The sequence below is a fragment of the Biomphalaria glabrata genome, chromosome 1 (genome assembly GCF_947242115.1).
Source record: "Biomphalaria glabrata chromosome 1, xgBioGlab47.1, whole genome shotgun sequence".
Taxonomy (NCBI): Eukaryota; Metazoa; Mollusca; class Gastropoda; family Planorbidae; genus Biomphalaria; species Biomphalaria glabrata.
This window is the reverse complement of record NC_074711.1, coordinates 80,632,941-80,657,153: the sequence shown is the minus strand read 5'-3', so window position 1 is coordinate 80,657,153 and position 24,213 is coordinate 80,632,941. Positions and strand designations below refer to the sequence as shown.

At 33.8% G+C, this 24,213-nt stretch overlaps 1 protein-coding gene across 1 annotated transcript; it reads left to right on the top strand.

Annotated features, from left to right (window-relative positions):
• The first annotated feature begins 238 nt into the window (after positions 1–238).
• LOC106074537 (uncharacterized) lies at positions 239–23,524 on the top strand. Its single transcript, XM_056017970.1, has 17 exons — positions 239–422; positions 809–1,029; positions 4,708–4,799; positions 5,601–5,655; positions 5,942–6,128; positions 6,224–6,581; positions 8,009–8,242; positions 10,122–10,371; positions 10,947–11,031; positions 11,999–12,078; positions 12,467–12,667; positions 12,830–12,905; positions 13,072–13,138; positions 14,208–14,327; positions 21,265–21,402; positions 22,396–22,551; positions 23,315–23,524. Exons 3-17 carry the CDS (start codon positions 4,796–4,798, stop codon positions 23,491–23,493), a joined length of 2,190 nt encoding a protein of 729 aa, XP_055873945.1. The 5' UTR covers positions 239–422; positions 809–1,029; positions 4,708–4,795; the 3' UTR covers positions 23,494–23,524.
• The last annotated feature ends 689 nt before the right edge of the window (positions 23,525–24,213 follow it).

The following is a 24,213-nucleotide window of genomic DNA, read 5'->3' as shown; positions in this document are numbered from 1 at the left end:
GTGACTAGTGTGAGTGGTAGCTTTAAGTTAAAGTACTTTAACTTTAAGTTAGATCTACTTACAAGATCTACTAGAATTAATATAGATATATAATATAGATCTAGTTAAATCTAGTAACTAGATCTAGATTTTAGTTTGGATATGTACTACAGTTAATAATATTAATATAGTTAAAAGTAGATCTTAATCTTAGTATTCTTAGTACTCAATTAGATCTAGTTTAATCTAGTATATTGTGACATTATCTAGATGATGATCTAGATTATGTTATGATCTATGATAATCTATCTAAAAATTAAAAATCTAAAGGAGTAATCTAGTCCTATTCTTTCTATCTAGATCTAGATATCTAGATCTAAATTCTATTTCTAGTGTCGGTAGTGATAGACTCTAGGGTCGTAGGGTATTACAGTATTATTCAGGTAATACTAGATATATATTTAATATATTATATTACTAGATCTAGAATAGTGATTCCCAAAGTGGTCCATATAGACCCCCAAGGGGTCTACGAAAGGGAAAAAATAAATTGGGGGTCTATGAGATGTCCACGGGGGTCTACGATAATAGATTTCATTTAAGCAGGTCGTGACTTTAACTAAACATCATGTTAATGTAATTCTTTTATACACTAATATATGATTTGTACCCGAGTTAATCCTTTAAATATTTATCCTGCTATTCAAGCGAAAAATTGCTATATCTAACTTAAATACTTACTTAAATAGCTTCAATGTTTAACAAAAAGAATGTAGACTACAGCGTTGATTATTTAAAATTGGTATTTATTCCTTCCTTGTCATACTAGCGGTTGCCTGCCTCTTTATACCGATATGAAATCAATTATACTGGAGGATCATTTGAGGCATTGCCTGCACCCTGACAGATACAGATTTGAAAAACGTTGGAACACTCAAAGATCAGAATAGACCCACACAATCTCTCTTCGACATCATATAGAGAAGATAATACTTTGTGAGCGTCTTACAAAATCTCTTTACATATAGCAAAATACGGAAAACACTATAGGTAAAACATTGATTTTACCCGACGTTGTAGTTTTAAATAACTGTTTTACACAAATCTACATCTGATATTATTAAAAGAATTTCTATAATCAACAATACAGTTCAAGGTCACATCTGTGGCATAAGTTATAAAATAATAGCTTTTTTTTTTGTAATTCTTTCCAAACGACATATATACAGTTTGGGATCAGCGGCGTCGCAGGCTCTGACAGGGTGTAGCGCTGTGTGATGCAAACTGCCTAAAGGTCGCCGGCTCCTAATTTTTAACAGGGTTGACCCACGAAACCTTTCCCATGTTCGGGTATAGCTGCAAGACAGCACAGTTTGAATTTATTTTTCCTTCTGCTTGATGGGCTGCAAGCCAAGTCTAATGAGCCCTTCCTTTCAAAAGCTTACTGGTTTGGGTACTCACTAGGTACTCACCTTCATCCCTTCTCCTGTTATTGAAAACAATTCTGCGCACCAATATTTGTGCAAGACGTGAAAGATAAAAGAATACATGAGAAACTTGCGAAAACTCTTACAATGATACATATGGCTAATTAATTAATTGATTACTATTTAATGTTTGAGGACTACTTCATAGAACAACAAATTGCTACATGAAACATTATATCCGTAGCAACAGATAATAGATGTGCAAAAAAAAAAAAAAAAAACATTTCCAATGTGTTTGGTGATTCCAGTAATAAATATAAATTGTTATTTCAATTAGTTTAAATTTGAATTTTATCAATTTAAAAAATAGATCTCTATAACCCTATGTGTAGCTGTAAATTAGTTTTTCACTCTTTAACTCACTACAGTTAGAAATTTGTTTTAAAAATATTTTGATGTATTTGCAAAAATTCAATACAAGTTAAGTAGGGGGTCTACCGAAAGCCAGAAAACATGGCATGGGGTCTACGAGACAAAAAAGTTTGGGAACCACTGATCTAGAATAAAATCTAGATCTATAGTCCACTCTATTAGTATATTAGTTTTGATGACCAGATATAGAATAAAATACCTTTGCCGGTTGCCATATTCAATTTTGCTTCTTGTCTAGTGCTTTTAGAGCATGCAATGGATTGCGTGAGCTAGCCAGGAAAACCAATCATCTTCTTCGTTCTCATTTTATATGTCGGAGGGTTCAGATTGATCTGTAATCCTATATATATATCTGAGTTGAACCTTGCATTGGTTTCCAGATCAGGCAGTTCTCTGTATAGTTTTTCTTCTATAGGAGGGTTTTGGGGGCCAGCAGCCAGAGTCTTGTTTTGGTCTCTTGATATCTAATAGATCATTTCAAAGTATGCAGCTTTCTTTGAAGGACATGGTGAGCATTCTCTGGTGATGCTCCAAAAGGGCAGGTTTTGCTAGTCCCAACTTTTAGCTTCTGGAACATATTAAATATTGTCTCATTCTGTTGTGTTCAGTTCTGAGTTGAAAAATTATGCGTTGGTCATGTTGAGATAGTTTATAATAGGCATCCTTTTTATTGCAATTGGGATGTTTTATGTTAATTAGTTCTAATTCATTGGACTTTTAATTTTTATAGAGTCTTGGTCTTGTATAACTGACATATATATATATTAACAATGTCAGGCATCACAAAGTTATCATCATAAATCATGGAAATCTAGATTCTAGATGTAACCAGATAGATATTTTCTAGATCTAGTCAAAAGTTTTCTTTTCATTGTAACGTCTGTAATATAGGCCCCTATACGATAAATGGACCTGCCTACGCAAAATGCGTATTCTTTACGCAAAATCTTCCAAAAATGACTGCCAGTACGCAAATACGAACTTAACCCGTCAAAAACTCGTCACGTTACGCATTTCTTTTATCCTTTTTTTTTCCTCTCTTAACTAGCTTACGCGCAATCACGGAGGTCACGCTAAGCCGTTCTGGGGGGGGGGACAGAAAAGGTGGGGTGCCCAGATCTATACTTTGATTGGTTCTTGAAAGATTTAGTCTAGAAATGAAGAATGCAAGATTGGCGGGTCGGTACCATTCATTTATCTATTACACCAATGTGACTTTTTAAAGTTAATTAGAAATTTATTATTTTGGAGCTTAAAAAAAGTCGAATAAAAAAAAAAGAAGAAAAAAAGATTTCAGGATTCCCATATTCATTTTAGTCAAAAATACAGAAGTGCTATTGATTCAAAACATCACATTATAGCTAGGTATATAGAGTCTAGATCTTCTTATTATACAGGACTAGATGTAGATCTAGCTTGTAGTTTGTATTGGATCCACGGGATCGGTAACACTCACTTCAGATCTACTACTTGATTATGATACTTGATCTAGATTTAGATCTAATCATGATAATTCGCACACAACAGCCGTGAAAAGTCAGCAAATTCAGTGACTTAGATCTACTAGAATCTAGACTTAAGCTAAATCACTATTATAGAATCTAATGAAGATAATTCTTTCACACCCATGAAAAGTCTGCGAATTTTAGTGGCTTAGATCAAGAGTCTATATCTACTGTAATAAAAGTATTTCGCACACAGTTGTGAAAAGGCCATAAAAGTTAATTCAGTCGTAAAAGTCAGAGTTAAAAAAAATTGTGCTTGAAAAAAAACACTTTAATAGGTCTAATTACCCCCCAAACCCAACAGCCATGGGCATTATTTAGTAAGCAAATGTCAACTAAACATACTAATAGGCTCTGTTTGTACATTTCCATCAAGGCATCTCTAAGAAAGTTTCTTTAAAAAAAAAATAAGTGAAATAGCAACCATTTGTAATGTTCTTTAATAAATCTTTGAAAAAAAATGTTTTGTTTTTTTTTAGTTTTTAGGAATACCTACAGTCAAGTTTTTACTTGATTAAAAGAAATATATATAACATTTGACAAAATATTCAATCGCGCAAGTATTACACATTCTGGTGCCAAAATACACATTTTGAACATCAGTGTTACACATTTGGACTTTTTTAGGTAGGCAGGTCTGAATGTAGATAGATATGTTATTCTAGATTTCGACAAGGATAGTTGGATCTAGATCTAGATGTGTTACTACTTAGAAGGAGCTGTTTATGACAACTTATAAAGAGAACTGATCACTCCATATGTCCCGGAGACAGTCTTGCTCCCTAGACTCAACATTTACATATATCTAGAATAGCTAGTAAAGCTCTAGTTGTGTCACGCTTCTTCCTCAAAAGTTACAGTTTGGGGGCTTCTTTCAGTGCGTGGACTAAAGGTTTGGAACTTGCTCCCTATTGATCTCAGACCAACAATAGCAAGAACATGTTGACCTTTTAAAGCTGTTCACATTTGTTTCAGGCATTAGTTTGTCATTCTAACTCTTGTTTATGTTTGTTATGTTGTCACTGTGCCGTTAGCTTACTTTATGTTTGTTGACAGCACTTATAAATTAAATTATGAGTATAATATTATTATTAATAGATCTACATTATTACCTAGTGATATCTTGATCATGACAAGTAGATTCTAATGTAGGCCTATTTTAGATCTGTAAATTTTAATGTTCCAAAACATGAACTGTCTACATCAAGTCTACTCAATAAATGATCAGAGCATTATATATTGCAAAAATGTTTTAATCATTTCTAGATCTAAGCATTATTAACATAGTTTATTATTCTATCTTTGATCTAATCTAAGCACTTCTTTCTCCTTTTTTTATTATTGTTTTTTTTTTTCTTTGTCAGGAAGCTAATAAAGTGCTGTAATAGAGAAAATCAACTATTTGCTTGAATTTATGGTGTTGTTCTGCAGTATTACAATACAACACGAGAAATGAGTAAAATACATTTTTATAAAAATTTGTCATTGAATAGGTTTAAAGTTACTTAAAAATGTATCTAGAAATTTGTTTTGAATATTGTTGTCTTGATAGTTTTAAAAAAATGAGGACTTAAACGTCTTTCATACTTAAACATTTTATTTTTTAAATGTCTTAAGACTACATTCTATTTGTCACATTCAGATTATTCAATGCTCTCTATCTTCACATCAAATCAGTCTCAAAGGTTCTAAGGCATTCCTTAAATTTTTTTAATTTGGGTGATCATGGTTCATATCTGTTTCTTGCTATTTCCCACTGAAAGCAAATCAAGGATGTCTTTTCTTGCAGATCAAATATCTGACTTTTCTATCTAACTCTTTTCAGTTTAGTAATGTCATCTTTGGAGAGGTCTAACAGCCATACCCCTTAACATTTCTACATTGTACCATAACTACATGACCACCATTTCGAAAATTATGTAGTTGAGTAACAGGATTGTGGATAGATGAACAAGTCATTACTATATATATATAGTATATATATATATATATACATCTTTGTTACCTCTGGTGTAGTGAAATGTGGGATGAAGTTTAGTGGGTTATGACCTCTGTCTTCCTCCTTCCTCATAAAATTTCTGAGTTGAATTTATTGTGATTTGAAATTGAGATATAGTTTAACTTAAGGAAACACTTAAAACTGGATTTATTTTTTATTCTTATTTTAAAAAGCAATCTGAACTCAATATATATTTTGTTTTTATTGAAATATACTGGTATATAAAGTATTTTGGAGTTATTACATTTTATTTTACAGGATCAAATCTGTTCAAAGTACAGTTAAGGCCATTGACTAAAGAACTAGAATCCAGGTTGTACTAATTATTGTTTAGTTTGTGTGTTATTTACTTAGTTACTTGCATCCTCCATCACTATTTGGGTGAAAAGCTGTCTCAATACAAATTGTTCAATAGCAACATCTGCAACATCTTCCCAGTTGGTATAGTTTGTGCCTTATCTTATGCTAGTACAAAATCATTTCATTATTCTGTCATAATTGCTTTAGAAATAAGCTTTGAAATGGAAATAAAAAATAATCCTTATGAGAAAATTTCTGTATTTTTATACTCTGTTGTTAATGTGTAAAATCTATTACAGAGAACATGGCAAAGGTAACTCTCTGGATTTGAAACAGGCGGGACTATGTTGGATTGGCTGTGTGCCACACAAAGCGGTTGTCCATCTCTTGACCACTAAGATTATCACCTCTTACATCCTGGATTGTAACAAAATAAGTCGACTTCTTCACATGCACAATTTCCTTCAGCGAACCCAAACATTGGGGGTAAAGTATTGAGCAGTATAAAATAACATTAATAAATGTAAACAAACTTGATCACAAATATTCCTCCCCATGTTTTAATGTTTTTGTTTCTTTAGGCGCTACTTGTAAAACTTACCAACCATGAAACTGTGCATGCTTCAGTCCTGCAGCCCTATCCTGATGGAATTGCAATTTTGTCTCTCTTGAATATGACAGATACATTCCATGGAGAACAAAAGATTCTGCAACTGACATTTGAAAGCCGCTGCGAGGAAACATTTCAGGGTCACATAAAGGAAACATTTGAGGACTTCAAGTCTAGGCTGTTGAAAAAATTTCTTAATAAGGAGAATTCTGAACACAGAGGTGTAACATCAAAACCTAATGTGCATCCTAATAATCTGATTTCTAGGTATGCGCCAGGTAGTTCAGCTAACATTATGTTTGTCCATCATCAGCCATCAACTCTGTGTGGTAGGTCTTGTATCTTGTATTTCTTTAATTTTTGAGTCTTTAAAGGGATTTAAAAAAAAAAATTATAATTAGTTACATAACTGAGCTTTTTTAAAGATTTGCAACCCTGTATAACTGGTATAAACCGCTTTAGTTATGAGGTTCCAGCATTAGCTTGAAGTCACATTCTATTAATAAAATTGAACACTAATGCTGTAGCAAAGTTGCTATAGAAATAGCTCCCAATTACGTAATGTTTCACATTTGCTATCATATCCTTTTTTCCATAGATCTCTCCCCCAATATTAGCTAAATTTTTGTATACCCTTTTAACAACATGTAGGAAATGGGGAGTTGAACTGGTTGGGCTGCATAAATAAAAGACTTAGGCAGTCAGTTTGTCATAGGCTTACGTGGCTGAAGTCATTTAGGTCAGTTTTGTCATAAAATTGCATGTCTACAGTTTGAAAGTTCAGTTTTTCATAAGGTTAAGTACCTGCAGTAAGATAGGTCAGTTTGTCATAAGGTTACATGGCTGCAGTAAGATAGGTCAGTTTGTCATAAGGTTACATGGCTGCAGTAAGATAGGTCAGTTTGTCATAAGGTTACATGGCTGTAGTAAGATAGGTCAGTTTGTCATAAGATTACATGGCTGTAGTAAGATAGGTCAGTTTGTCATAAGGTTACATGGCTGTAGTATGATAGGTCAGATGGCAAGTATGTGTACTCTGTACAAGTATTATTTTTTCAAATCACAATTTTAAGGCTTTACATAAATCCCCTTTCACATCCAACAGACACATAACAATATAAACTACTTATCATTTTTATATCAAACTGACCAACTTAGAAATAGAAATATGTTAAAGAAATACATGTAAATATAAAAATATGCTCATGTCCCTAATGACTTGTAGATATTTTCTGTGTATAATTGTTGATACCAAAACAAATAATTCCATTTTCATGTGTTAATTAGTTTTTAAGCCTTGTTATATATTGTGATGGGAGGCGCAATGGCTGAGCTGTAAAGCGATTGGCTGCTGAACTGGGTTTCGAATCCTGGTGAGGACTGGGTTTTTAATTTCAAAATCTTCGAGCGCCTCTGAGTCCACCCAGCTCTAATGGGTACCTGACATTGGTTGGGAGAAAGTTAAGGCGGTTGGTTGTTGTGCTGGCCACATGACACCCTCGTTAACCGTAGGCCAAAGAAACAGATGATCTTTACATCATCTGTCCTATAGGCCGCAAGGTCTGAAAGGAGAACTTTACTTTTATATATTGGGTTACAAAATATGTTCTTCATTCTTTGCATAGCTTTTAATGTCATGTTTGTGTTTGCTGAATGGAGGGGGAGTATCTTTGAAATATTGAATGGCAAGTCATGGCCTAAAATGTGCAGATGTGCCAAAGATTAAAAGCAAATCATTGTTTCTTTTTTTCCAAAGATTTTCGCAAGGAGCATGAAGATTTTGGCTACTCTGCAAGTTCAAGGTCATCTAAGCCCAATAATCACACACTGAAGTCATCAACATCTAGTCGAAGTGGAACAATGGTAGAGAAGGCCATGAATGATTGGAAAGCCAATAGTGGGACTGTTGAAAATACTGATAACAATTTACATTCAGCACCTTGCAGTCCTGATAGAAGATCTTACAACTCCAATGGCCTTATAGATAAAGGTGAACACAATGATAGTCTAGTTCAAGATATTTTTTAACTTATTCAATTATTTTTATTATCATTATGCATTGTTTCATAGCTGTTTAATGTAGTACACTTTTACATAAATTAAGCTGATCTATTCCCTCAACTGTACCTGTTACAGCAGGTATAAATGAATTCATAAACCTTTTTTTTTTTTTTTGTAACTTAAAAGCAAATTAGTGGGAAGCGTGGTCGAGAGGCCAAGTGCGAGAGGCCAAGGCCTAGAAGGGGGCTTGAGGTTCGACACCCGACTCGCGCAAAGTTGTGTTTACTGAGCGCCTAAAGGCAGCACGGAAAACCAACTCCTAGATACCCCCTCCCCCCCCCCCCACTGGTCCACAAAAGAGATTGGACCAAAAGCGCTCTGTGCATGCTGTAAGCATGAAAGTAGCGCTATATAAAAGCTATAATAATAATAATAATAATAACTTATAATTAAATGCTACATATATCTAGACAAAGAGAGGATTTCATAATCTTAACAAAGAAAGTTGTTTGGCTTGACCACTTGAGCAAAAGTAAATAGCTTAAGTTAGATAAAGAGGAAAAAATTTGATTTTACTTCTAAATCTGGAATGATTACACAGTTTTGAGAAGGCTATAAAATGGGAGCATGACAGTCAGTTTCATGCTTTACTTCACTATTTTCCATGTGAATTTATTTGATCAATTTATTTCTATTGTGTCATTCAACGGGTGGTATTCTCTTATTTATTCTACCCATCAAGTTTGTTTAGTTCAGTTATTTAATATTCTAAACTGGAACTATTCCAATACCAGCCCAACATTTTTCAGTCTGGGGTCAGATAAACTTCCCACACCCTTGTTGTGGACAGCATCAATTCCGAAAATGGCTTCTTCCTATGGAACAGAGCCTCCTGTGATTTATTAGTCACTTTGGGCAAAAATATCTTGGGGTCAGATAAGCACTGAGTCACTGGCTTTTGGATCATAGTTTGGGCCTCACTGTTCACTATGTGTCACTACATCCAGATCTAGAATCATCAAAAATGCAAAAACAATATACAACCCCCATCAGGATATCAATATTAGGCATTACAATAAATCATTTTTTTTTAGACCCAACTAACATAATTAAAATAAATAAAACTAATTATCATTTATTATAAACTAATATTTAAATGAATTGTATTGTTATGATCTCTTCTAATCAGGCATTTTGTAAACACTGCTAAACACACAACACATCAACACAAGAACCTGACAACAAGAGCTCCAAATAATCTGGTCCATTAATAATGGTCAAATAAATAGTAACAGCCAATACTAGACAATTGGCAACACATCAACAACTAAAAATGCTACACTATACATCACCGTACTAAACTCTACTGTCTCCATCTCTTCCTGGACTCATACATTCACTTGAGGACTCCACCAGGAATGACTTCATGGTCGACTCACAGTCCTGGTCTCCTCACTGTCCTGTCTTGAACTCCACTGCCTTACACACTATGTGTCTCTGCTCCAGTGTGGCTTATGATCAGATGACCATAACACAGGTCACATTCAGGTGCAACATTCATACCAGTACTGTCCCTTGCCCTTCAACATAGCACACTAAACTGTCTTTCTGGCCTGTGTCACATAAGTCAGCTGATCACACACCGTTAACCCTATCGCATCGCCAATAGGGTTACAACAGTATGTAAATAAAATCTCATACTTATTTCTCTTTTGCCTTATCTTTGATATAGATTTCTTTGCAATTGTTGATATAAGTTGTAAACGTTTCATTTTAATTTTTTAGTATTTTTATTAGTTTATTTTTAAGAATATCAATAAAAGTAGTTACATTGGTTCATTTTTTGTGCTATAACTTTTCAATCATAGATATTAAAGGTGAAGAAGATTTAAAGAACTATCTTGTAAAACAATATGAACTAGTGTTGTCTGCTGAGGTGGCTGCCAAGACTGCAGTGAGAGGCATGGTGAGCATTGCCACTAAGTACATGAACAACCTCCTGCATAACAACCCAGAGAAGTCTGCTGCAGTCTTTGTAAAGAAACTTTTGGTGAAGAGTTACAAAGAGCTAAAGGATAACTACACACAGAACAGTGACAGAGATAGAAAGATAGCTGAGTAAGTTTGGGATGGTGGTAATATTGTTATTAAAATAATGCAGAGTTACATTTAGCTCACAGCGAATAAGAAGTTATCTTGATGACTAATAAGATATTGCTGTACTTAAAATATTTTTCAAAACCCTTTGTCATATCTAGACAACAGGTGACGCTTGTTGCTAAAAACAATGAAAGTTGTTTGTTGAAATTATCTTATCATCTTTTTTCTATCAAGCCAATCTATAAAGTGACTATTAAAACCTCTCTTTGAGATTTTTCTGGTCCATATCTAGCCTTCCATCATGTTAGATCCACATATATACTCAGTATAACATAGACACCACATTAACCCAGTGTATATCAATTGACAAAGTGTACCTTATATATATATTTATTTATATAAAAAAAATATTTTTTTTTTACATACTACATTTCTGTAATGATGCGACTGGTTATCTTGTGAAAAATTATAGATTTTATAATACACTTTTGTTCAAAATATTAGCTAATTATTTTTACAAAGAATGACAAAAATTATTTACAGTTACTGCTAAATTTTACTTTTGTATTGTTGCAATTGTTTGTCTTGTTTAGGTATAAATTACAAGTGCTACTTTTACTTGAACTAGAATTTGTGACCAGGAATGATGAAGCAGATCATGATGCTGTTCTAAATGAGGTTAGTGCGACACAGTATATCTGTTTAGTTTGTATATGGAACTTTCATTGTTAACACCTAGAGTAACTTGAAGCTTTCACATTCCTAATATTTATTAGATAAATGGACATGATATAAATGCAGTAGACAGATTCACCTATCTTGTCAGCACACTCTCCAGAAACGGAAAGATCCATAATAAAATCGACCTGCGAATCGCCAAGGCCAGTGTATCCTATGGCAGACTGTCTAAAATTGTCTGGAACAGATGAAGTATCACCACAAATACAAATCTAGGGATCTATCGAGCTGTCATCCTTTCTACATTGCTCTATGCCCCAGAAACATGGACATTGTACAGAAAACATGCAAAGAAACTGAACCACTTCCACATCCTGTCTCAGAAAAATACTGAATGTCAAATGGCAAGAAAAAATACCAGATACTGAAGGTCTCCAAAGCATCCACACAATCCTGATGCAGTCCCAACTGCGATGGGCAGGACACGTCTACAGAATCCCTAAACAACTCCTGTATGGCCAATTAAGGGAAGGGAAGCACTCACAAGGCAAACAAAGAAACTGCTTTAGGGACACTCTCAAAGCTTCTCTGAAAGCGTTCAGCATAAATCCATCCACCTGGGAGACAGAAGCACATGACAGAGCATCATGGCGTTGCGCTGTTAAAACTGGTGCACAAATAGCTGAGTAAAAGAGAACAGCGCTTGCAGAAGAAAAGCAAGGCCAATAACACAAGCTCCAGCTGGAATAACCTGCCCAGTGTGCAGCTGAACATTCCGGGCTCACATAGGTCACACCAGCCACATGAGGAGGCACAAAAGCCCAGTGCAAAGCCCTCAGCCCCCTGGATGACAAATGTGGTCATCATCAAACCACAATGTATGAACTATATATATATATATTTATTAGTAGTTTTAAAACCAGTGGAATGATTAAATAACTTTTATAAAATTTTCTTTTGTCAACAGCTCATTCTGTTTCTGAGGGGACTCATGTTTGTCACAGACCCCATCCATTTGAATGACTTTCTCTTAGAGGTTGTCATCAGGTAATTTAAAAAAAAATATTTTGCTTTAGTTTTGTAAATTAGGAATCACTATTCAAGAAATGGCCAAGTTTAGTGTACAGAGCATAACATTTAAGATATGTGTAGGTGGAGATCAATGCTGATGTAGTACAACTTTTAAAACTTTAAAAAAACAAAACAGTTTCTTTAATTTAGAACTAATTATTGTCTGGGTTTTTTTTTCACATCTTTTGTGAACAAATTTGTATGTTTCCTAGTTAGATTCAGTGGACCAGCAAGAGAAGTAATCAGCTAAATGAGATTCTGAAAGAAGAAAACTATATTTCAAGATGTAAAACTTTACTGGGTGAACCAATGACTATAACTATCTTGGAGCCTTAGCTATTCAATTTTTTTTTGTCAATTGCAGCTATGCCGTGGCTGTACCAAAACTTCTGACTGATGTGTATGATGAGCTTATGTTGCCTCTGCCTCCTGCTCTGTCCAGATTTGCTTCCCCTGTTTCCTCCAAAGCCCCAATGTCTGTGTTGAACGAGGACAGCTTTATGTCTGCACCAAGCTCCACACAACCATCTTCTCATCTCTCTGACCAGGCATCCCAGCCAGCAAGGTAAGGAGATCAAAGTTATAGTTATATTTAGTTTCTTTAGAGCAGGCTTAAATATTTTATAAGCCCTTATGTTATTGTCCAGTGTGTTCTACTTTTTTTTTTCTTCTGAATATGATGCACTTCTGAAAATATAATTTAATTCCAATTTTACTATTATTTCAGATCCAGATTCAAACAACATCCATGTTTTTTACATTTTCAACATTTCAAACAGATTTTAGTGAAGCCTAAATCAAAGGTAGCATTTTTATCATATATATTTATTTATATATATTTTTTTAATGTATTTTTTTTTTTTTTTGAGGTCAATTTAAAAAAAACAACAACATTGGAATGCTTTTTTTTTTTTTTTGTAAAATTTGTTTAACATTGTAATATAATATTGTAAGGTTTATTTTATACAGACTGAGTCCAAAAGTTCAGCCAAAGAAAAGGGGAAAGCTCAATGTTCCCTTGGGAGACAAGTTGATAGTATGTTTCTTTTTCTGTATCATATGTATATATATATTTATATATATATTTAGAAGTAATAGAAATGTAAAATTTATACCTATATGATACATTTTGTAGTGATGGGCGAGGACTGAGATACAATTAGTAAGATTTGTAAGTTGTCTTAAAGTTCCAAAAGACTTCTGTTTTTGTTTCTGGTTATGTTTTCAAAACATTTTTCAAATAGCAAAGGACACTGGTATTTTTTATTTTTAAGTTTCAAAATATTTTCTATTCCTCCATTTACTGTCTTTTCCTGTTTTTATTAATTTTTTTTTTCTAAGTCTCTCTTCCAAATTATTTGTACAGAGCTTATATCAACTCACTCTGCTGTCTGTCTGGTAAAAAGTGTGTAAAAAAAGATTTATTTCTCCTACATCTCCCAATCTTGGATCAAGCTGAAATTTTGCACAATTATTTCTTTTACCTGACAACACAAAAATCAATTTAAAAAAAAAGATTCACCAATTAGTTAAGTTAATTAACTATACATATGCACACACTTGTGTCAAATTCTAACTATTATTTTTTATTGTATATCTAAAGGAAAACTATTAACTAAATAGAAAATTAAAAAAAAATGCATATATGTAACCCTGCTTGGTCCGGCAGGGTTACATATATGCATGTTTTTCGTATTTTTTATACAGTCCTTTACCCCTGCAGCAGTAAATCTTTGCTTTTTGAGTCTATTAACTAAATAGTCTAGAAAAATAAATTTGATTTTTATTATATCATCCTTGCACATTAAAAACATAACACATAATTGTGTCATGATTTGATTAATTTGAAATTGATGGAAATTACTATATTATGCAGTATTTGCACTCATAAGAATTAAGTATTTATAAAGAAAAACAATGTCACAAATTAATTAGTGATTAGATACTTTAGTTTCATACATATTACAATATAGTGTATTGGAGAAAATTTGCAAAAAAATAATGCTTTCATTTCTTTCAAACCATTGTTTTTTAGCTACTACCAACATTAAACTTCACATATGATTTTACCAACAGTATAAAGAACATTATTCTTCTAATCTTAGGTTCTTCAATACCTGTTGAAATTAATAGACAGGAAAAGTTTTCTATCAAAAAAAAACTCAGCCAGTTTGGATCAAAGGAGGAAGTCAAAAAAAATTACAAGAAAAGAACTCAGTATTCTGGTAAGTTGATTTTGAAATCAATACTTCAGGTTTTTGTTAAAGTCGAATATGTAACTGGTGTCCTATTTAAGCAATAAATTGCACAGCCTACGTGGCAGTGATCTATCTATTTTTCATATTAATTATGCAATGATCTGTTCCTGGTTTGATAAACCTTTTGTAAATATAACTATGTTGCCCTCAATGTTCTGTCCTGCACTAGCTTGTATTATATTTTAATGATTGACTTAATAATTGGTAAGTTAAATGAATATGTGTATGTAAATAAATGTTGGAGCTAAAAAGAAAATCCATTTTTTCTAATGTTGAAAATGTTTAATATTTTATATTTGTTTTTGTGCAGTTTACTTTTACTGGAAACAATGAACAATTGGTCTTTTGTAATACAACAAACACTTTATTTTTATATTAAAATAACTATGATGGATGAGTTTAAGATTTAAAAAAATATAGTTCTAGAGATAAGCTTACTTTAAAATACTTAATATATCTCCTTAAACCAACTTAATATCTCTTGATGTAGGAAAAATGACATATTATAAGTGTTACGACACAAGACTCTTTGAAATAATAATAGACTCTCAGGTTATTACTCTATAAATACTTTAATATTACAACCAGTTATGTAAATACGAACATTTCATTTCTCTTCCTGTCAATTTCTCCCGGCCTCCCCTTTTCAACATCACTTCCATTCATTACACAAATTCGCACCATTATTCATGCACACCGTGCTGCGCTACGACCGTAACACCCCCCTTGTTTGCAAAGTTCGATGTACATCGAACGTCTTTTAAATATCAAATAAAATTATAAATCACTGTTCAATATAATTATATTATCTTAATTAATTATCATTCTTTTAAACCAGGTAAAAACCAACGACAACAACAAAACCCTCCAACAGCAAAATTAAATATCATCATTCTTTACATTATTATTTTAGGTTCAAAATTACTTACATCCATCCCAATGTATAATGTCCAGACTTCTCCAACGAACCAATCAGAGTAAATCTCATAATTCATAATTATAAACTATAATTAACTATGTAACTGTAATACTATATTTTACATTTCTAACAATGGTTTCATCAAATTCTCAATACAACACTATATATTAATATCTCGACACCTCACACATGTAACAAAGCTTCGTCAATCCATACAGTCTTCGATTACATATACATATAATATGTGTATATTTACAAAATGTTCCAATCTGTTATAGATGTCTATTCATTACACTGCTATTCATTGTGTTCTCACCAAAATGATTTTACTGACATTATTCTTTTGACCAACCAACAGAAACAAAATTGACGTGGCCAAGCTCCTTTCCTTACTTCCATTTCTTTTCCTTCTTAGGTACACCGTGATAATGTGTCAGCTATCACATTGTCTTTCCCTGGTATTGTCCTGACCTCAAAGTTATAATCCATAAGTTGCAATGCCCATCTGGCTATTCTGTTGTTTCCTAGTTTATTTGTATTAATGAAAGCCAAGGGAGCGTGATCCGTCCATAGTTCAAATTTAGCTCCCAGTAGATAGAACCCTAATTTTGTTATACCCCATACAATGGCTAGTCCTTCCTTTTCAATGGTAGCATATTTCAACTCAGATGCTGTCAGTTTTCTACTCACATATAAAACAGGATGTGGGACACCATTCCATTTTTGCATTAGACAGCCTCCTATTGCAATGGCTGATGCATCTGTAGCCAAAATAAATTCCTTAGTATTGTCAGGTAATTTCAAAATCGGTGCCCCAGAAAAGAAAGTTTTAATTATGTCCAGTGCTTCTTGACATTCCTCCGTCCACACTATATTGTTAGGTTTTCCTTTCTTTGTTAGATTTGTTAGTGGTTCAATTATTTCTGAAAAATTTGCGATAAATTTTCTATAAAAGTTGCATAACCCCAAAAGGCTTCTAATTTGCTTCTTTGTCTTTGGTACCTTAATGTCCAATATTTTTGATACAGTTTCTTCCAATGGTGTAATGTACTCATTTTTAATCTTATACCCCAAAAATGAAATTTCACTTAGGCCAATTTTTATCTTTGTTGGTTTCAATGTTAAATTGTTTTCTTTGATAATTTTAAAAACCTCTCCAAGGCTTTGTATATGCTCATCCCATTGCTCACTAAAAATGCATATATCATCTAAATAACAAATTGTGTCTCTTCTATGGCTGAATAATTTGGCCATCATTCTGTTAAACGTGGCTGGAGCATTTACCAAGCCAAAGCTCATCACATTCCATTGATATATGCCCGAAGGTGTCTTAAATGCCGATAATGGTTTAGCTTCTTGTTTTAGAGGTACTTGCCAGTATCCTCTTGACAGATCCAACGTGCTAAAAATCTTTGCATTTTTTAGCTTAGTAAACATTTCTTCTGCTTGTGGCATTGGAAATGGGTCAAATTCTGTGACTTTATTCAACTGTCGATAATCCACACACAATCTTAAGTTGCCACACTTTTTTTTAACTAGCACGACTGGTGCAGCCCATGGTGAACTAGATGGTTCTATCACTCCAAGTGTTAGTAGCTCATCAATTTCCTTCTGTAATGTTTCTCTATGGTGTAATGGGATCGTATATTGTGGCAGTTTATTCGGTACTTTGCCAGTTAACTTGATATCATGTTCTATAATACTTGTTTTCCCAGGTAAATCCGTAAAAATATCCTTATACTCCTCAATTAGTGCCTTGATTTCTTTAGCTCTATCAAGAGAAACTCCATCCACCATGACATCCTTCCACGTTTGCCTACTTTCTGTTGCCACTGTCTCTATTGGTCTAAACCTTTCCTCTGTCTCCATTTCTTCCGTCACACAGGCACTCATTGTCATTGACTCATCTTTACTCCTTTCTTCACTTCTTTGTCTTGGTCTGAACTCTTTTAACAAATCTACATGAAATATTTTGAGCTTAGAATCAATGTCTATTTCATAATCCACATCGCTAATTTTCCTTGTTATTTTGTACGGTCCCAGCCATTTTGTGAACAGTACATTCTTCTTATCCTTGAGTAAGACCAAAACATCTTGTCCTACCTCTAATTCCGTCATTTTTCTATGTTTATTCACCCTGTAACGCGTTAATTCATTTTTCTCTAGTACCTTTCTACCCGCTTCTTCGCATGCCTTTATAACCTGATTTCTAGTTTCTGTTACAATATCATAACTGTCATTAGTTCCTACATGTTCATAAGAGATTATCAAATCTTTCAATATTGTCATTGGACCTCGCGGATTTCCTCCATAAATCATTTGAAATGGTGAAAACCCTGTTGTTTCATTACGACTCTCTCTATATGCAAATAGTATTGACGGAATAGCCATATCCCACTCTTTGGGTTTATCATCCACTACTTTAGATAATGCTTTCTTTAGCGTACCATTAAAGCGTTCGCAAATACCATTGCTCTGTGGGTGGTAAGGGGCTGTAAACCTTTGCTGAATCCCAAACATGTTCAAGAATGTTGTAGTCAGCTGACAGTTGAATTGAGTGCCCCTATCTGATAATATTTCTTTGGGAAATCCAAATCTTGTAAATAACGTATATAATGCTTGTACTATGTCTCTGGCTTCAATTCTTTTGAGTGGAATAGCCTCTGGCCATCTTGAGCACACGTCTATCACAGTTAAAATATAACGGTGACCCCTATTCGAAACTACTGGCATTGGACCAATCAAATCAATCGCTATTTTACTAAATGGTCTATCTGCTATATCCACCCTTTGTAATGGTGCTTTTATTTTTCTTGCCCCTTTTATTTGGCATAGTCTGCACGAAGTCACATAGTTTTTGATGTCCTTACTAATAGATGGCCAATAGAAATCCTTGAATATTCTTTGTTTCGTTTTATGTATTCCCATATGTCCTGCGTGTGCTACATCGTGCCCATTTTCCATAACAAGCTGCCTGAATTCTCTAGGTACCACAAGCTGGATTATTGTTTCCCCATGCCATTCAATCTCTCTAACAAGAGCTCCTCTTTCTATAAAGAATCTTCCTCCTCTACCTCCTTTCTGAGCCAGCTGACGTAACTCTGGGTCATTTTTTTGTTTTGTGATAAATTTTTCTTTGTTAAATACTATATCTTTGATTTCTATTGTTTCTGTGTTTTCATGTTGTTTTTCATCTTGCTCTTTTTCCTTAGTTGATAACTCAAACAATTTTGCCAAATCTCCTTCCTCTACATCTTTACTACAGGATCGAGTAGTCGCCATTCCACAACAATTTTTCCAAACTTCTATCTCATTTTCCGTGCACTTCTTTATGTTTGGTATATTGCCAATAATCAAATCAATTTGATCATGGTCTATAACACATGCCTCTACGATCCCGGTATAATACGGTGTTTTAATGTTCACTCGGGCCACGGGTAATCGAACTGTTTTACCATCAAACATAATACATGCTTTGTTTTTTCCAGTATATTCATGATCTTCAACCAATTTTCGGTTTATTCCAACAATAGTGCTCCCAGTATCCCTTATCGTTCTTGCAGCCTTATTTCCTACAAATGTTTGAAAACAATCTAGACTTCCCGAACTCGACAATAACGACAAACTTTGATCTCTTCCATTTCTTCTGCCGTCATATCTTCCCTGTCTGTTTCCTTGATATCGCCCTCTATAGCTATTATACTGGCCTTGTCTACTATCTATTTGGCTCCTTCCTTGTCCTCTAAACCTATTCTGTCCTTCATATCTAAATCTTCTATTGTTGCTATAACTGTCTTGTGTTTCTCTAGCTCTATTAAATGCTACTATTTCTTCAATATCGCTACCTCTGTTTAACTTTTTTTCAGGATGTGCCACTTTGTAAGCCCTTATTAATTTTACAATCTCATCTACAGATTTTGGCTTTCTCTCCAGCAGGAATATTTTTAGTTCGTCCTGACTCTCATAAATGACTTTATCCAGCATAAGAAATACCTTTAGTCCATCAAACGTCTTCTCTATTTTTGATGACTCTGTCCAATTGTCAAAGTAGCTATTCATCTTGTCTAAAAATGCTTGGGGATCCTCGTTGGTTTCAATGGTGCAATTAACATATTGTTGACGATAAAACGCCTCAGTTTTTCCAAATGTTCGTAGTAATTGCTCCTTTACTATTTGGTAATTATTCTGATTCATGCAAATCTTTGACGGTACCTCCGCTGCAAATGACTTCGATAACAAAAATGTCCATTTATCTTCAGGAAAAGCCAATTCTTTCATTTCAATTTCAAACTTCTTTAAGAAAATATCTATGTCTATTTTATTCTCATCAAACATTGTACCTTTATATTTTGCCAATTTATTTCCAGACACGTCATTTTTCTTTCCAGTACCTTCATCTTTAGCTTTTCTTTTTTTTTATTTCCAACTTTTCTTTCTCTATGGCTAACCTTTCTTTCTCCATAGCTAGCTTCTCTTTCTCAATTTCTTTATCCGTAACTAATTTCTCTTTACTGATAGCCAACTTCTCTTTCTCTATTTCTTTATCCATTGCTAATTTATCTTTGTCAATAGTTAACTTCTCTTTCTCTCTTTCTTTTTCCATGGCTAACTTCTCTTTCTCTATTTCCTTTTCCATGACTAACTTCTCTTTCCCTCTTTCTTTTTCCATGGCTAACTTCTCTTTCTCTATTTCCTTTTCCATGACTAGTTTCTCTCTTTCTATTAATCTTTCTTGTACATATTTTCTCAGCTCTGCTCCTTCTAATTCCAATAGTCTCCCTTCTTCTTTCAAAGCAACTATCTCAGCTTTATCCGCCATTTGTATTTTTTCTTTATCGAGTTATCTGACCATATCCATTAAATATATTTGATTCTCATATACTTAATGCTTGGACCCAACAATGTTCATATCTAAATGTAATGTAATGAACCAAACGTTTAATGTTATTCGAATACAAATATGTATCTACTTCCCGGAATACTCTTCTTCCTGCTGGTATAACTGCCAATGCTAGTGTATATTCTCCGCCGGTGATATGAGTCTTTCGTTATTTGTCTATATGCCGTAGTCAGTGTATATCCGTTGGTCCTAAATAGGCACTGTTCTCCACCGTAGTCAAAATTCACTAGTGTTGCCCACAGCAGTGCTAATAATCGTACAAATTTCCATCAATATTGAATGTTAAAGGTTATTGTTGAGAACTATGACCAGCCAGAATAATGAACATATACTTCAGCAGCCTCTGACATGATTTTTTTTAATTATTTTATTTTCAATAAATTCATAACACATCCAAATACAGTGGGTAATCCCTGACGTTTTCACATTGGTGAATGTAGAGAATTGACCGTCATAATAATTATAATTATATAAATCTAGATTTAAATGTTAATCCAATTGATTAATTCAGCAATAATGTTTTTATATAAGTTTGAACTAAATGTTTATGTTTACCAGTGAGTCTAGTACATAGCTTTAGAGATTTAGATGACGCTACTCTCCCAATCTTAATAGATCTAGAGATCTAGAGATTTTGTTACACTTTGTAGTACTAGTAACACCTCAGTAGACAGGAATTAGATACCGATATAACGTAGGTCTTGCCTTTTCCGTTGGGCGCCACTTGTTACGACACAAGACTCTTTGAAATAATAATAGACTCTCAGGTTATTACTCTATAAATACTTTAATATTACAACCAGTTATATAAATACGAACATTTCATTTCTCTTCCTGTCAATTTCTCCCGGCCTCCCCTTTTCAACATCACTTCCATTCATTACACAAATTCGCACCATTATTCATGCACACCGTGCTGCGCTACGACCGTAACAATAAGTACAGGAAAGAAGGCAGATGAACAATACAGGAAACGTGATGCAAATTATTTCAGAAGTGTCAAATTTAAAAAAAAAGGGTGAAATTTTAGTTGTCTGATATATTTGATAAGATAAAAAGCCATTTATGTTCTTTTTATTTCACAGGAAAGCCAGAAACTTTGGTTCTTGGAACACCATCTCATAAACAGACTTCTCAAAGATTTTTATTTCAGCAAAAACAAAGAAGACAGAGGGAGAATGTTGACGCTGATATCAAAGTCATTGCTGAGTCTCCAATTAAAGGTACAATTCATCATGTTTTGTTGAACTCAACAATCATTATTACCCTTTCTACAATCATTATTACCCTTTCTAATCATCCACTGTACCATTCAAAAATTCTCTATTCTTTGTGGGATAATTTTTTTTTTAATATATAAAAGGTAAAGGTTACTTAGCACAGACCTGCCTACTGTTACGCAAAATGCGTATTCGTTACGCAAAATCTCCCAAAAATGACCGCCAGTACGCAAATACGCTTTTAACCCGTCGCGTTACGCATTTCGTATCCTTTTTTTTTTCTCCTCTCTAGACTAGCTTACAAGCGGTCAAGGAGGTCACGCTAAGCCCACCTGTGGGGAGACAGGGGAAACAGAAAAGGTGGGGTGAACACAATGTGCCCAGATCTATACGTTGATTGGTTCTAAATAGCAATTAGATGTCTAGAAATGAAGAACGCGAGAGTGAGGAAGTGGCGGGTTGGTATCAAGGTTGGTACCGTCAGTTAGCTGAAACACCAACGTGACTTTTTTTTTTTGTAAGTTCATTAGTAGAAATTAGTTTTAGTATGATTTAAAATTTAGATTGACTAGATCTAGATCGATAACTACCATATAGTCTAGATCTAGGCTAGATTCTTAGTCTTAGTATAGAATAGACCTACGGTCTACGTTTGTAGCGGATCCACGGCATCGGTAACACTCTTGAGCCTAGATCTAGAGTAGATTATATTCATTATATAGACATAGTTCCAGATCTAGTCTAGATATCATCTCTAATGATCTAGATTTAGATTGTAGATCTAATCATGACATCTAATATTATTTATATATATATATATGACAAAATAGTGGATTGTGTAAGTGTTACGCATTCTGATGCCAAAATACGCATTTTGTCCGTAAGTGTTACGCATTTGGACTTTTTTTGGTAGGCAGGTCTGTTAGCATTTCATTCAAAATTGTTAATACTTAATTTTATATCTTCATTTTAACGTTTGTGTATTTTGTTTTTTAGCTGATGCTGATCCATCACTAGCCTCTGCGCTCACCAAATCAGCTGGACATTTGCCGTGTGTGTCATTCTACAAATCTAGCTCTCAACCATCTAAATATTTCAGTCACTCAATTGAGCTGTCCCAGAAAAGTTCCAGCCAAATTAATCATTCTCAAGGTAAGTGGGTTTTTTTTTCTGAGGTGTGGTGGCTGATTGGTTAAGAAATAGGCTTCTGAATCGGAGGGTTCAGGATCAAATCCTAGGGAAGAATGGGATTTTTTTGTCTTTAGAGCATCTTTGAGTCCACCCAGCTCTAATTAGTACCTGACAATAGTTATGAAAATAAAAGTGGTTGGTCGTTGTACTGGCCACACGCTACCCTTGTTAAATGTGGATAAAAATGGTTGGTCGTTGTACTGGCCACACGCTACCCTTGTTAAATGTGGGCCATAGAAATAGATGACATCATCTGCCCTGTAAATCGCAAGGTCTGAAAGGGGAACTTTACTTTTTTTTTTTTTAACGTAAGGGTTACAGTCAGTGCACATGTGGAATGAATAAGAACTAAATAAAGAGGTAACAGAACAGATGAGGAACATTGATGTTTTATTTTAATGCCATTAAACCATTAGTTTTTTGATTGCTTTACGACTTCTATGTAGCAAGTAGGAGTCTCTGAAGGTTTTTTAGCATTTCTTTATGTTCTGTTGCTACAGAGAAATAAAAATAATGTGTAGATTGTTAAACACAATATTAAATAAATAAATAGAGAGAACTTCCTATTTTGTAGGTGTAGAAACTGAAGCTCTTTTATTACATCAGATCCTGACTTCTGGTTTTCACAAACAACAACTATGATACAATACATAATTGTAATTTCACATATTTTGTCTAAAACGTTATCTCATAAGACATATTTCTTTTGTATTTGCTTTTCTAGAAAGCCAGTCAGTCTCCCCAGGCACTCTGTCCAGTGCTGTAAGTGGATATTTACTCAAGATCTCTTCAAAGAAAAGGTTTATACAATCTTTTCTTACCTCCCCTTCAACTGAGCAGAAGACTAAATCTTCACTAAGACGATCCCAGAGAAAGTCTGCCAAGAAATTAGAATTTTGTTGAAGAAGTTAATGTAATACATATTCTACTGAGATATTTTTTTTTGTAAGTTTAAAAACAAATTTCTTGAATTTGAAATTCAAATACTCTGAATAATAATATGAAATATATTGTACTAGTCCACCCAGGGCGTAGCATTCACCATTATTTTGCAGGGCCGGCCTTAGGCAATATAGCAACCTATGCGATGCACTTTCAAAGGACCCGCGCTAATTCTAGGTTTAAATTATTAAATTAAGCCATTTGTAACATATAACAGTATTCCTGCAGCCTCCTGATTTACTAGGAGCTTCCAGAAATCTCCTGAAATTGCAAAATATACTAAAAGTCATGAAAATCTCAGGAAATTATTAAAATCTTTTGAAAACTAAAAAAAAATTTCCTGAAATATATAGACAAAAAATTGTCATTTTGGAGTGTCATTCTAAATGGAAAACGCGAATGAAAAAAAATGCATTATGCAATACCCATAATTGTGGAGAATGAAGAATTACTTGAGGTCAACAATTCTTGAAGATAGATTGAAACATTTGGTATTTCTTGCTATTGAGCGTGATCTATGTGGGAAACTGAATTTTTATGATATACTGTATGGGTTCGCTACATGCAAGGCTCATAAAGTAATTCTGTAGGTAGTAAAGAATGAATAAAATGCAAAGACAAATTTATTTTCTAATATAAATTCTTACTTTTCACTTATTATCTGTATCCCTACCCAAACTT

Excerpts from the sequence above, each read along its gene's own strand:
- LOC106074537 (XM_056017970.1), top strand. Across the intron at positions 12,079-12,466 it reads CTCTTAGAGGTTGTCATCAG|CTATGCCGTGGCTGTACCAA; the intron begins GTAATTTAAAAA and ends TGTCAATTGCAG. Across the intron at positions 22,552-23,314 it reads CCAAATTAATCATTCTCAAG|AAAGCCAGTCAGTCTCCCCA; the intron begins GTAAGTGGGTTT and ends TTGCTTTTCTAG.